General features: G+C 47.7%; 1 protein-coding gene across 3 annotated transcripts in view; it reads right to left on the bottom strand.

Moving 5' to 3' along the window:
- Window positions 1-14,880, bottom strand: part of NOS1 (nitric oxide synthase 1) — a 104,027-nt gene that overhangs the window by 13,070 nt on the left and 76,077 nt on the right. For all 3 annotated transcript variants that reach the window (XM_036448878.2, XM_045585400.1, XM_045585401.1), the window contains 4 exons: window positions 10,391-10,529; window positions 9,771-9,849; window positions 1,949-2,142; window positions 462-631 (listed from right to left, as the gene is read on the bottom strand). In XM_036448878.2, the coding sequence (XP_036304771.1) occupies window positions 462-631; window positions 1,949-2,142; window positions 9,771-9,849; window positions 10,391-10,529 (582 nt within the window). The remainder of the gene's footprint in view (window positions 1-461; window positions 632-1,948; window positions 2,143-9,770; window positions 9,850-10,390; window positions 10,530-14,880) is intronic.

Raw genomic sequence — 14,880 nt, 5'->3', positions numbered from 1 at the left:
TCCTGGGTGGGATTCTTACCTGGCAAGGCTTTGCAGCAGCTGGAGCAGACAGGCCCTCGGTTCCTATGCAAGGGTGGGAGCAGCTGTTTGCTGACTTCACCTTTCCATCAGAGCCCTCCTTTACCTTAAACCTTTACCTACAGCTGCCCTGCACTGGCAAAGGCTTAGCTGTGAAACAGGGCACGGTGAGATTCTCCATTTCTTTTTCCTCTAAGCATCGGCTAAGAAGCTTCCACTGTGGTCCAAGAACTTTGAGATTCAATGAGGTCACCCTTGTCCTATTAGTGCTCAGAACCAGATGAGATGGTCTGGACTAACCCCAAAGGACTTTCTGGGAACTAGAAAACGGCAATGTCTGCTCAAGACTGCCACCTGCTGGAAGTGTGCTGTAATACCAGACAACTAGGCAAGGCCCAGGAGGTGGAAGGCGCGCCCTGCGGGTGCAGGGGGCCAGGACCCACCTTGCTGAGGACCAGCAGCTGCTGCTTCTCTTTCTCGCTGGTGGCCAGGGAGGCGAACTGCTGCAGCTGCAGGGGCGTGGGCGGTGTGGTGATGTCCAGGTAGTACTTGAAGGCCTGGAAGATGGTGCAGGGCGGGAGGCGGCGCTCATCTGTCCAGTTACGGATGACTCCTGTGGAGGCACAGTGGAGGTTGGGGGTGGGTGGGGGCAGGAGAGTGTGAGCTCTGAGGGCTTGGGTCCCAGTCAGGATGGGGCTGGGTGAGCCCAACAACCCCTCGCCTCCCCATCTTCTATATCTCACATCTATACCTCATGTGCAAGAATATCCAAAACCCGTTGTATGCAAACTAGTCCAAAAACTAAAAAGGAAGTATTCAAGTAGCAGGAGACAGTCCCAGGCATTCTACAGTGAGCCACCAACTGAGCATGAGTTATGTCTGTCCTCTGGGGAATCAGCTCTCCCTCCTCTGAGCGGGATTCCAGGATTTAAAGTGACAAACATGCTTAACACCTACCTAGTTTATTCTATGTGGCAAGTAGAGGCTCAGCACTTTATATTAACTCCTAGAATCCTTCTCATCTCCTCAGACTCACAACCACCCTAGGTGGTACGTGCTTTTATTATCTCCCTTTGCAATTGAGATCAATGGGAGCCCAGAGGTCACACAGCTCGTAAGTGTGAGGCCAGCAGTCTGTCTGCTTCTGTGTACTTTTCATTCAATATAACCCCCAAACACAAGCCTCTCCTTCATCAGGGACGCAACTTAAGATAGACGGGTGCAGTTCCGCATGGATTAAACACTGATTTTGAGGTGTGTCTCTCCTAAGTGTGCCCTCCTAAGGGACCTTCAACAGGGCTGTGACTACATACTCTGCTCATGTTCTGCCCTGGCTGCACACCTGAGCTCCTCTGTAGAGGTGACAAGCCACTGTTCCACAGGCTGCCACGCAAGGCCACTGCCGTTCCTCGTCCTGAGCCCTGAGCTCACCTGCACCTACTGAGCTGAAGCACTGACCCCTTTGCCTTTGCCAGTTCCTCAGTGGGAATGCCAAGAATGACCACGGAAGAGGTGGGGACGTGAACGATGAGGTCTGATATGTGGGCATGGGGCTGCATACAGTCAGTGCCTTTGGACCCTAAGAGGAGGCAGGGTCAGACTCCAGCTGCCATTTATTAATACTCTGTGGGCACGGGGGCGGCGGTGACACAAAAGGAAGCAGAGTGGGCTCAGCTCAAATCAGGCTGCCCATCGATGTCCTGGCGTCCCAGACAATAGAGCAGCCTATTGGGCCAAGGTTGTTCAGCCCAGAGAAATGGGGTGTTCCGTTCCGGAAGCTGGAGGCAGCAGAGACCCACTCTCCTCCCTGGGTTGGTGACTGGGATCAAGAAGGGATCTGCTCTTCCCCGGACACCCACCGCCTCTGGGACTCCCTGAGAAGGGGAGGGCCTGGGAGTGGGCTGGTGGGGGGCCGCATGGCCGTGTTTACCCAGAGCCGTGCTCCGCTCTTCCAGCAGCTCCACTTTCACCAGCTGGTTGATAGGAGGCGCGTCCTCCAGCCGCTCGATCAGGGCATTCACCAGGTCCTCCTGGTTGCCAGGGAAGACACCCAGGTGGTCCCCAGGCTGGTACTGCAGCTCCTGATGCCCATTGGTGTGGAGACGCACGAAGATGGTTGACCGGCTGGAGGGAAGGACCAGGAACAATGAGCTAAGGCATCAACAGCCACCGCCCCCTTTCTTTGCTCCTTCGGGGGTTCCCGTGACTGCAGTTTGCCTCCTTCTATTCTCCTTGGGTCCGGAACCAGCCAGACTTCTGTCCCCTCACTTCCACACCCCGGTGTTAAGCAGCGTCACCTGGGAATTCACAAATCCAACAGCCACTCAAGTGCTCAAGCCCGTCATGGGTGCAGCACAGGCACAGCCGCTCATGCCTCCCTTCTCGCGGAGCCTGGCACCGAGGCTCTGCTGCCTCCTCCCTGGCTGCCCTGGCTCAGTCTCCTGTGCTGGTTCCTTCTCATCTCCCCCAACCCTGGGCTTTGGAGCTCCCAGGGCTCAGTTCTCAGATCTTTGTTTTTCTATCTTCTTGCCCCAACTTTTCTTTTCTCCACTGCAGGGACCATCCCCTGACCCACAGTAGCATTTCCTTCATGGTCCAGTCTGTGGTCTGTCCCCCTGCCCATCCTCTGGCCCCCACAGCACCGTAAACTCTAGAGGACAGGGGGTTGGTGTGTCTGTTTTGTTCAGGGCTCTATTCCTGGCACCTAGGACGGTGCATGGCACATACTATTGGGTAGGCAACTAAGTAATTGCGGGATCCACATATATATGGCTTCAGTTGAATTTTTAGGTTTGCAGACATAGTACAAATGTAAAACACATTTTGTTATTTGATAGTTGGCTATTCAGCTGTTAATCAGTAAAAAAAGTTTTTTGATCTGTTTTGTACTTTTCGTTTGGCGTTCGTTGAAAAATGGAAAATCAAAAGGAACATTTTCGTCATATTTTGCTTTTTTATTTCCGCAAAGGGAAAAATGCATCGCAAGCTCATAAAAAGTTATGTGCTGTTTATGGTGACGAAGCCTTAAAAGAACGGCAGTGTCAAAATTGGTTTGCCAAATTTCGTTCTGGTGATTTTTCACTCAAAGATGAAAAACGCTCTGGTCGTCCAGTTGAAGTTGATGACGCCCTAATCAAAGCAATAATCAATTCGGACTGTCACAGTACAACACGTGAGATTGCAGAGAAGCTTCATGTATCACATACATGCATTGAAAATCACTTAAAACAACTTGGCTATGTTCAAAAACTCGATACATGGGTTCCTCACGAACTGAAAGAATCACAGTTAACGCAATGCATTAGCAGCTGCGATTTGCTAAAGAAACGTAATGAAAATGATCCATTTTTAAAACGATTGATAACTGGTGATGAAAAATGGGTTGTTTACAACAATATCAAGCGGAAAAGATCGTGGAGCAGGCCAGGTGAACCAACTCAAACAACATCAAAAGCTGATATTCATCAAAAGAAGGTTTTGTTATCAGTTTGGTGGGATTACAAAGGAATTGTCTACTTTGAACTCTTACCACCCAACCGAACGATCAATTCTGATGTCTACATTGAACAACTAACGAAATTAACAATGCAGTTGAAGAAAAGCGGCCCGAATTGACAAATCGAAAAGGTGTTGTATTCCATCATGACAATGCAAGGCCACACACATCTTTGGTCACTCGGCAAAAATTAATGGAGCTTGGTTGGGATGTTTTGCCACATCCACCATATAGTCCTGACCTTGCACCATCTGATTACTTTTTGTTTCGATCTTTACAAAACTCCTTGAATGGTAAAAATTTCAATAATGATGATGATGTCAAATCGTACCTGATTCAGTTTTTTGCTAATAAAAACCAGAAGTTTTTTGAACGTGGGATTATAATGCTGCCTGAAAGATGGCAAAAGGTCATTGATCAAAATGGGCAATACATTACAGAATAAAGTTACTTAGTTCCATGAAAAAATTGTCTTTGATTTTCTTTTAAAAATCCGCAATTACTTCGTTGCCGACCCAATAGATGCTCAAGAAATATTTTGTTAGTTGAAGGGAACTCAGTCTGCCAGCTGCCAGAACAAACTTTGTCTCAGTAGCAATGGGGTCCTCTCGACACTCAGAGCTAAGGCAGTGCTGATCCCCCCCAGAATCCTAAACTTCACACCTTTTGCAACTGGACGTCCTCATATTGCATGGGAAGAGGGAAAAGGACCTGGCCTGAAGCCCATATCCACCCGATATTATAAAAATGGAGAGATCTAAGGAGAAACCCAGAGAGAACCTCATTCCCATCTGCAGGACGTCCTTTCTCATAGATTCTTGTATGTCAAATGCACGGCGGTCTGTACCAGATGAATAGGGGCCTCAAGAAAGAGTTCTCAGGCTTTGGTTATTCTGGTTGGTGTAAAGTTTTGGTACAGATACTACATTTTACAAAATATTTGAAAACTTGGGGATTGATCACACGTTGGCCAATCAAATCCCTTGTACACCTCAGGTTATGATCGAATTTCAGCTCTGCTTCCTCTTCTTTGACAACTGGTTTTCAGTTGATAGAGAACTTGACATTCAACATGAAGTTTCTATTCTCCCTTGAATAATCAACATTTGAGTAAACCAATGGGGCTTGCTATTTAAAGGAGTTTTTGGCGGAGCCAGAGCCTTTTTGTGCTGCAAATTGCTGCCATTATTAAAAATAGCTGTGCTGGCACACTTCCTTTTTGGGGTGTCAAGTATTTTTTTGAAGTGGGGAATTTGGTGACTGAAGTTGTGAATGGCGGTGTTAGGGTCTGGGGTCCCACTCCCCATCTCTGGGCAGATTATGCCCTCTCTGGGGCACTGATTTTACACGATTGATCCTGCTTTGAGCTCACACCCATTTTGGTTCCCAGAGAGTCAGGACATTACCCACTGCTAGCTCCAGGGAGGGAATTAGCAGAGACTGACGGCCAGCAAGTGGCGCTGTGGGGTTGCTAATTTGGGAACCTCCTGAGACAACCACAGGAATCCTTTGAAAGGCCTGCAAATCAATTCCACTTTCTCCCATATCATCACGATTTCTTTCAGAAGTGTATTTGCCTCTGTTCTTTCAGCTGGCACAAAATACAACTGCAGAGGACACGAACCTGCTGAGCTGGCTCACGTTCACAGCCACCGGCCCCAGCCTGAACTAGCAGAAGGTGGCCAGGCAGATAAGGGACAGGGATGGGGGTGGAGCTGGCAGGTTAGCTAAGAGGCCGGCCTAGGCTCTGACCAGGTTGGGCTTGCTGACAACCCCAGCACAGAATGTCTGCATGGTCCTAGGGCACCTTGATGGGCTGGTCCTTGAAGCTCTGCAGGAAGCTGGCCCTGGTGGATAACGCTAGCCTGAAGACCAAATGTCTTAAATCTCAGTCCTGTTGGAGGTTTCCAAGTGTAGGACTTTCTAGGCCTTCTTAAAACAAAAACAAAAACTAAAACAAATACAAAAAAACTTGCCGAAACGGGTTTGGCTCAGTGGATAGAGGGTCAGCCTGCGGACTAAAGGGTTCCCAGTTAGATTCAGGTCAAGGGCATGTACTTTGGTTGTGGGCACATCCCCAGTAGGGGGCGTGCAAGAGGCAGCTGATTGATGACTCTCATCAATGTTTCTAATTCTCTATCTCCCTTCCTCTCTGTAAAAGAATCAATAAAATATCTTAAAAAAAAATTTGGGGCACCTATGGACCACTGAAAGTATTAGGGGAGAAAGAAAGGGAAGTATTGGGGAGCAGCCATTTAGGCCTTCACCTCCTCCCCCAGAGTAGCCACGGCCTGAGCTGTATTTATATCCACGCACAGAAGCAGAACTCACACACACACACACACACACACACACACACCCGCGTGCATGTGCTTGCAGTGGTTCAATGCCAGGTTCCCAGATAAAACAATAGTCTGCTAATGTCCAGCATTAAATAATAATAATAAAAACCTGTTCAATTTTCCAAGAAAAGGGTAAACAAGAGCAGTAAGAGTTAATAGGTTCATTCTACAAATCTATATTGAATGTCAGGCACTGTTCTAGGCACTGGGGAGACAGTGGCAGATAATGACAAAGTACCCTGACTTCACTGAGAAGTGACTTAAAAAGATCTCAGATGGAGTTGCTGATGTGGATGGTTCGTGGTGATGGGTTGGGGACAGTAGGCTGAGACCACCAGATAAGAGTGATCAGAGAGGCCTCTCTGGAGATTTCACTTTTGAGCAGAGACCTGAACAATGGGCAGGGACAGACATGCCAAGATCTAGGGGGAGAGTGTTCCCGAAAGGAGGAGCAGCACGTGCCAAGGCCCTGAGGTAGGAGACAGTGTAGTGTGGCCGAGGAAGGGAAAGGAGGCTGGAGTGTTTGGAGAGTGATGGACACAGGGCTATGTGTTGGAGAAGGAGGTCAGGGAGCTGGGCGGAGGTCACCACCTGCCACAGCAAGGAGACCGGGGGTTTCGTGCGTTCAGTGGGAAGCCGCTGGAGGCTGTGCAGCTTGGAGGGATAGGCGTCAATGTACATTTTGAAAAGATTGCTCTGGCACTGTTTGGAAATTGGGTCTTTGAGAGAAAAGCCAAGCAACAAGGAGGCAGGGTAGGTGCCTAAAGCAGCCACTCAGACCAGAGGTCATCATGGCTTGGCTCAAGGTAGCAGCTGGGACCTCTGAGGGGAGATGAGGAGACTTGAGTTTTGGCTTTAGCCAAATGTGGATGTTTTCTGTTACGATGGTGAAAGCTGGAGAGAGGCAATGTATCTGAGGGGAGATGGAAACTATCTGAGCACAGACCCATGAACTATCTGAGCACAGACCCATGAACCAATAGGTCACTAGTTCGATTCCTGGTCAGGGCACATGCCGGGGGTTGCGGCTCAATCCTCAGCTGGGGGTGTGCAGGAGGCAGCCAATCAATGTGTCTCTCTCATCGATGTTTCTACTTCTCTATCCCCCCCCCTCTCTCTCACTCTCTCTCTCTCTCTCATCAATAAAAAAGCAGTAATACTTAAAACAAATTTTCAAACATCAAGACCTCTCCTTTGTATCCACCAGTCTCTAAGCAGCCAAATGCTCAGGCCCTTCTGCACCTGGTTCTCTTCTGACAGGTCCCTCTGCCACTCTCTCCAGCCTGGCTCAAGCCTGTCCAGCATGTCCCTCCTCCTCCTGCTCCTGGACTCCCGGGCACACCCCACCCATTAGTGCTCCGGTATACACTCTTCTGTACTGTTTGCTAATTGGTGCTCAGACATTAAAAAATGTATTTTCTGGCCAGGCAGTAGCTGCCATCACTTTTCTCTTTAGATTTGCAAGGACCACCCTTGAAAGGCTGTTTACTTCCTTTTAAGCACTTTGCTTGCAATTAAGGGCCTCCAGTGGGGTCATTCCTGATAGCGTGCTTATGGTTTCCTGGGTCCCACAGCCCGAGTTGGGCCTTGGGCAGGGAAAAACAGGAGAGAGTGTCATGCTTTTTCACTCAATTAACCCTTAAAAAATGTATAAAGCTAGAAATGGTAGTAAGCCCCCCAATAGGTAGTGACACAGAACATGCTTTTAAAGAGATAAACCCTCGACACACATTGATCCTTTTTGTGCTAATCCATACTGTCTTCCAGCTCCCGACCTTGTTGAAATACTCTTGGAGAAGCCACTCGGCATAGAGTCAGCTGACCTTTGCAGAGGTGGGAGGGGAGTTATTCTGGGACTTCAGTCCAACTTAGTATCAAACATTTGCAAATTAACTTGCTTTTTAGGTGCTATGATATAGGGAGTGATTTTTATGATCTGGTCTTTTCTAGTAGTTTCTTAAGTCTCTTCTCTTATAATGCTGCTTAAGTCACACCTTTGTACAGGATAGAAAGGGAAAGTAAGATGTGAAATATTTCAAATGCAGAGTCCTTCTCTATATCAGAGATTGTTAGGTTGTGCATATTGCATTTAACTAGCTATTCAGAAGGTGCAATTTCTCAATCCATTTCTTGAATGTTTGGAGATCTAAGAGAGAACACAAGTGGCCTGGGATTCCATCCTGTAGGTCACTCTATCAAAGTCTTGTAGCCCACATAGGAAAGCATGCACATTAACTTTGCAGGTGCATAAAGTTGGATGGATAAAGACTAGCCATGGGAAAGTAGGTTATAACTGTTGCTCTATGTACCTGTCTATAATATAGCAGCCTTGGAATGCAGTGGAGGCCACATGGATAGGCATTCAGTGTCTTGACCTTGGAGCTAGAGAAGCCAAGTCTGTGTGACCTTGAAAAAGTCACTTGCATTTCTAATGGTCATTTCTCCTATTTAAATGGTAATTTCTCCTATTTAAAATGTGGATGATGATGGTACCTCCTTCCTGAGGTGGTCAGAATTGTGGGAGATCCTGCATAGAATGGATGAGAATGGTGCTTGGAACACAAAGAACTAGACAAATGTCAGCTATCTTTGTAGTCCTCACTGTCATTTGGGATAAGGAGACAGGAGCTCTGAGGACCTGAAGGCCTTGCCCAAGGTCACACAGCTGTTGCATGGCAGAGCTGGGGTCACCACCCAGGGTTGTCCACCTCAAGAGACCACTTTTTATCCATGCCATGCACGCAAAGAATCAAGATTTAAAAAGATCTTCATGTGCTAAAACTGCAAAGTGAAAGAGATTCCAGTTGATGGGGATCAATCCAAAGATATTCATGTGTGCTAAGAAGGTCACTTATGCAAGTGGAGGGATGAACAGACCTGGATGGATCATTCTGAAAAGATCTGAAAGCTAAGTCACCCTGGCCAGGTGGCTCCGTTGGTTGGAGCATAGGCTTGTACACCAAGAGGTTATGGGTTTGATTCCCAGTCAAAACAACTGATCCAGGTTTGTCTCTCACATTGATGTTTTTCTCCCTCTCCTTCTAAAAATCAATAAAAACACACCCTCGGATGAGGATTGAACAGTAAAGACTTGATAGCTAAGAGCAGCAAATCCCTAAGCTTAAACGGGAGCTCAGCATGGCTGCTAGAACGAGGCCTGCAACCTCGGCATATCAGCATCATGTTCTCATGAGGGATGGTAACAATAGCAGTGGTCACAGGACCTGCGCTGCACTGTGACCAGGTCTGGAACGCCACTTCCAGCAGGACAGAGTGTGTCCTTTCACTAAGCAGAAGGTGTGGGAAGCCAGGTCTTAGGAAGAACAATTGGAAGGAATCGGCCCAGAAGGGACTGGTCAAGGTCTTGACTCCTAGCAGGTGTTTCATCTGGAAGAACCAAACATTTTTTAGGTGTCCCCAGAGAGTATCACTGGCATCAAGACACTCTTGGAAGACATGCTTTGTAAGCTATAGTAAGGTACTAATCTCTAACAATTAGGGCTTCAAATGCACAGTGGCTGTTTTGTGCAGTAATGAGCCTCCCGTCATTCCAAAGGACTAAAAGCAGAGCTCTAGAGAAGAATTACCCACCAGGAGAAAAACGCCTGGATTAAGTGATTTTGACTGAGATGCGATGGCACAATTAGAGTTCTACAAGGGAGAGGTCTATATGGGGAACTTTTTATAGAACCATTCTCTTTCCACATGATCATCACCATCTCCTTTTCCTGTCCCTCCAGGTGGGGGCTTGGCAAAGGAAAAGCAGAAAACAAAAATGCTACAAAGCAGCAATGGGCTCTCAATGGCACTTGGGATGGTAACGGGAAACCAGTTTCCGTAGTCAGCAAGGACCCTGCCTCCCTGTGGGGGGTTCTAGAGCAGCGGGGTGGTGCCTGAGTGAATAAGATTCCTACCTGGATTTAGGGCTCTGAAGGTTTTGACGGCTGAGAAGACGAGCGGCTGAGATCCGCTTCTTGTGCACATTGGATAGACCTGCGGGGAGAAGAAAACTCCTCCTGAAATGGGTTAATCAGTTGTCAGGAGAACATCTTCAGCTTCCATTGACCCTCTACTCGCACTCCCACTGTCCTCTGGAGCAGCAGTCACCAAGTTTTCGGACCTCATGGACCATAGTGGTCTGTGGACCACTGGTTGGTGACAGCTGCTCCAAAGGTTTCCTTAAACCAGTCGTCGCCAACCTTTCGGACCTCACGGACTACCAGCTGGCGACCACTGCTCTGGAGTCAAGTGAAGGGAAAATAAGGAAGAGGCAGGCAGGCAGTGGTTGGGTAGGTGGGGTGGCTGTGGTTGCACTTATTGAGAAGAGGACGGTTCGGGATAATGCCCCATTTTCCGGGAGAGAGGTCCATGCACACGTTTCACTGAGCGCGGGGTGGCAGCAGTGTATTCACTGGGAGGACGAAGGGACTAAGCAACGAGACCCACTTTCTCTCAGCACCTTTCTATTTGACAGCTCCAGACTCTCCTTTGCCCCCCATCCTGAGTGCCAGCCCCAGAGCCTGGTGAGAGGTACCTTGTGTAAGCTCTGGAGCTTCGGCCACATAGGTGAGGCGGAACTTGTTCCTCTTCCAGCTGCGGTCATTGTTGATGAGGGAGTTGTTCGCCTTCTCAATGTTGACATCATCTCCCACGCAGAACACGTCACAGGCTGTCTGTGGCACATACAGGGCTTTCAGTGGCCTCTTTCAGCCAAGAGGGACTCTTTTCCAACAGCTCCGAGTCATGGCATGTATCCCACCATCCATCCATCAATCCATCTACCTACCTACCCACTCACCCTTCAACCCTCCATCTATCAACCCCTCCAACTTCCCTTCCGCCCATCCACCCACACACCCATCTACCCACCATCCATCCATCTATCCAACCACCCACTAATCCATCCTATATTTTTGAACTCCTTTGATGTGCTGGACATATCACATTTACTATTGTCTTTAGGACCTCACTTTCGTATGTAACTCTATGCACTTATTTATAAAACCAACATGTGTAGAGGTCTATTATTAAACAAGAAAGTAAATACTTTAGAATTTCCTATCCAGGTTCCTCTACAGATTTTAAAAAGTTACACTAAAGGCAGAAAATACTGAATGTCTGTATACCTGTACATAAGTTTTCTTTTTAATTTGCTAAGTTTATAAGTTCTCTAACTCTAGTAATCCTAAGAATTACTGTTCAGAATTATTTTTTGAGATAAAAGCCAAGGATAACACCAAAGGTTTTCAATGATAGCTTTTTACCAATTTTTGGGCTCGTGTTGATTTTCAGACGATTCAAATATCCATCAACTGACGGATAAACAAAATAAGGTATATCCATCCAATGGAATATTTGGCCATGAAAAGGATTGTGTCTTCATTGAGTGATCATGGTTAACATCTCTAAAATGAGTCATGCTGACCCCAGGTATTCTGGCATGATGTGATGAGGAGATCTCTCCTGGGATATTCTTCCCCCCAAACTATCATCCCCCTCTAATCTTGAAAAAAAGATGATACAAAGTCAAATTGAGGGAAACACTACAAAATGCCTCACCAGTACTTTTAGAAACTCTTAGGATCATAAAAGGAAGACTGAGAAACACAGATGACGAGATGAAAGAGATATTTTGACAATGCGATATGGTATCCTGGATTTGATCTTGAAATAGAAAAAAGACATCAGTGGGAAAATGGGTGAAATCCGAATAAAGCCTATATTACTATATCACTGTTCCTACCGTGTTTCCTCGAAAATAAGACATCCTCTGAAAATAAGACCTAGCGCAACTTTGGGAGAAAAAATTAATATAAGACACTGTCTTATTTTCGGGGAAACAGGGTAGTTTTGACACGTATACCATGGTTAACAGCGGGGCAAGGTGGGTGAAGGGAATTCTTTGTACATCCTTACTTTTTTGTAATCTCAATTTATTATAAAATAAAAAATATTAAAAAAGAAAGGAATGAAGTACTGATACATGGATGAACCCTGAGAATATTATGCTAAAGTGAAGAAAGTCAGGCATGATGAACCCTGGGAATATTATGCTAAAGTGAAGAAAGCCAGGCATGAAAGACCACATTCATATGAAATGTGCAGCATAGGCACATACATGGAGACAGAAAGCAGGTTAGTGGTTGCCAGGGCTGGGGTTGGAATGTGAAGATAGAGGGGTAATAGCTAAAGGACAGGGTGGCTTGTAACACATGCTGCTTCTGGGATACTCAAAGGTGGCCAATTGAAGTCAACACCACACAGTTATCTTGAGGTGTGAAAAAAGCCAAGTTATCTCCATTCTGCCCATCCAGGAAGAAAGCAGGGACAGGCTTATTGACACAGCCTCCCCACACAGGTTTCTTATAGCTCAGAGGCCTCAGTTTCCCTCTTGCTCTACACCTGTATTTGCTTTCAGAATGAAAAGTATCAATTGGGTCACAGAAGACTGTATAGCCCCTTTTCTCCAGAGGCTGCTGCTAAGAAGGTACACCAGGCCGAGGAAAGAGCAGGTAAAGGTGGGTCTATAGTTATTGCTTTTTCTTTCTCCCCCAGGGGCAACTAAATCATGTCCCACACGCAGATAGGAGGCCATTAGTCCTTTATCCTCCTGTGGCCTCTGTCTAGAATAGGATGTCCTATCATGATGGAATGGCTCTGTACTGTCTGACAGTGACCACCAGCCACTTGTGGTTTTGAGCATATGAAACATGGCTGGTGCTACCGAGAAATGGACGTTTAAATCCAATTTAATGTATACATTGAAAATATAAAATAACATTCATATAGAATGAGATAAATGAACTATATGTAAATTAACTATATTTTATACTAGAGGCCCGGTGCATAAAATTCGTGCACGAGGGTGGGGTGTGTCCTTCAGCCCAGGCTGAACCCTCTCCAATCTGGGACCCCTCGAGGGCAGTCGGACATTCCTCTCACAATCCAGGACTGCTGGCTCCCAACTGCTCACCTGCCTGCCTTCCTGATTGCCCCTAACCACTTCTGCCTGCCAGCCTGATCATCCCCTAACCACTCCCATGACAGCCTGATTGATGTCTAACTGTTCCCCTGCCAGCGTGTTTGCCCCCAACTTCCCTCCTCTGCCAGCCTGGTCAACCCTAACTGCCCTCCCCTATAGGGTTGATCACCTCTAACTGCCCTCCCTTGTAAACCTGGTCCCTCTCAACTGCCCTCTCTTGTGGGCCTGGTGCCTCTCAACTGCCCTCCCCTGCTGGCCATCTTGTGGCCATCTTGTGTCCATATGGGGGCAGGATCTTTGACCACATGGGGACAGCCATCTTGTGTGTTGGAGTGATGGTCAATCTGCATATTACTCTTTTATTAGATAGGATAGAGGCCTGGTGTATGGGTGGGGGCCAGCTGGTTTGCCAGCTGGTTTGCTCTGAAGGGTGTCCCAGATCAGGGTGGGTGTTCCCTTGGGGCGGGGGGCAGCCTGAGTGAGGGGCCTGTGATGGCTTGCAGGCCAGCCATGTCTCTTTCCCCCTTCCTCCCCCCCCCCCTCCCCCCACACACACTGACTCAAGCAGAGGCCCTGGTATCTGGAATTTATTTACCTTCTACAATTGAAACTTTGTAGCCTGGAGCGGAGCCAAGCCTCCTGCTTGCTCCGTGGCCGGCAGCCATTTGTTTTGGGATTTGTGTATCTTCTATAATTTAAACTTTGTAGCCTTGAGTGGAGGCTTAGGCCGGCAAGGGCAGGCGGAAAGCTTGGCTTCCTCCATTGCCGGGGAAACCCAAGCCTCCCTTCTGGTAGCCATCTTGGTTGAGTTTATTTGCATATTTGCTTTGTTGGCTGGTGGGTGTAGCTTGTGGGAGTAGTGGAGTGATGGTCAATTTGCATATTATTCTTTTATTAGGTAGAATAGTAATATGCAAATTGACCATCACCCCACTACACCCACAAGCCATGCCCACTCACCAATCAGAGCAAGTATGCAAATTAACCCCAACCAAGATGGCTGTAGCCACAGAGAGCAGTTGAGAGGCTTGGGTTTCCCCAGCAACAGAAGCTAAGCTTTCTGCCTGCTCTAGCTGGCCTAGGCCTTCACTCAAGGATACAAAGTTTAAATTATAGAAGATACATAAAACCAAACAGAAATGATGGCAGCTGGAGTGAGTATGGGGGTTTGGCTCCACTCCAGGCTACAAAGTTTCAATTGTAGAAGATAAATAAATCCCAGATACCAGGGCCTCTGCTTGGGGGGCATGGCTGGCCTGCAAACCACCACAGGCCCCTTGCTCAGGCCGCCCCACACCCCAAGGGAACACCGACCCTGATCTGGGACACCCTTCAGAGCAAACCAGCTGGCAAACCAGCTGGCCCCCACCCATGCACCAGGCCTCTATCCTATCTAATAAAAGAGTAATATGCAGATTGACCATCACTCCAACACACAAGATGGCTGTCCCCATGTGGTCAAAGATCCTGCCCCCATATGGACACAAGATGGCCACAAGATGGCCAGCAGGGGAGGGCAGTTGAGAGGCACCAGGCCCACAAGAGAGGGCAGTTGAGAGGGACCAGGTTTACAAGGGAGGGCAGTTAGAGGTGATCAACCCTATAGGGGAGGGCAGTTAGGGTTGACCAGGCTGGCAGAGGAGGGAAGTTGGGGGCAAACAGGCTGGCAGGGGAACAGTTAGACATCAATCAGGCTGTCATGGGAGTGGTTAGGGGATGATCAGGCTGGCAGAAGTGGTTAGGGGTAATCAGGAGGGCAGGCAGGTGAGCAGTTGGGAGCCAGCAGTCCTGGATTGTGAGAGGGATGTCCAACTGCCCAATGAGACCCAATCCCGATGGGATTGGGTCTAAACGGGCAGTAGAACAGATTGGAGGGGTCCCAGATTGGAGAGGGTGCAGGCTGGGCTGAGGGACACCCTCCACCCCGTGCATGAATTTCATGCACCGGGCCTCTAGTAGTTACATATTCTCATAAAGAGTGAGAAGGAGTAATTCATATAATATAAAATTCACCATTTAAAATGTACAAGTCAGTGGTTTTT

The sequence above is a fragment of the Pipistrellus kuhlii genome, unplaced genomic scaffold (assembly GCF_014108245.1).
Source record: "Pipistrellus kuhlii isolate mPipKuh1 unplaced genomic scaffold, mPipKuh1.p scaffold_m20_p_20, whole genome shotgun sequence".
Taxonomy (NCBI): domain Eukaryota; kingdom Metazoa; phylum Chordata; class Mammalia; order Chiroptera; family Vespertilionidae; genus Pipistrellus; species Pipistrellus kuhlii.
The sequence above is the reverse complement of the archived record's forward strand: the minus strand, read 5'-3'. Positions and strand labels throughout refer to the sequence as shown.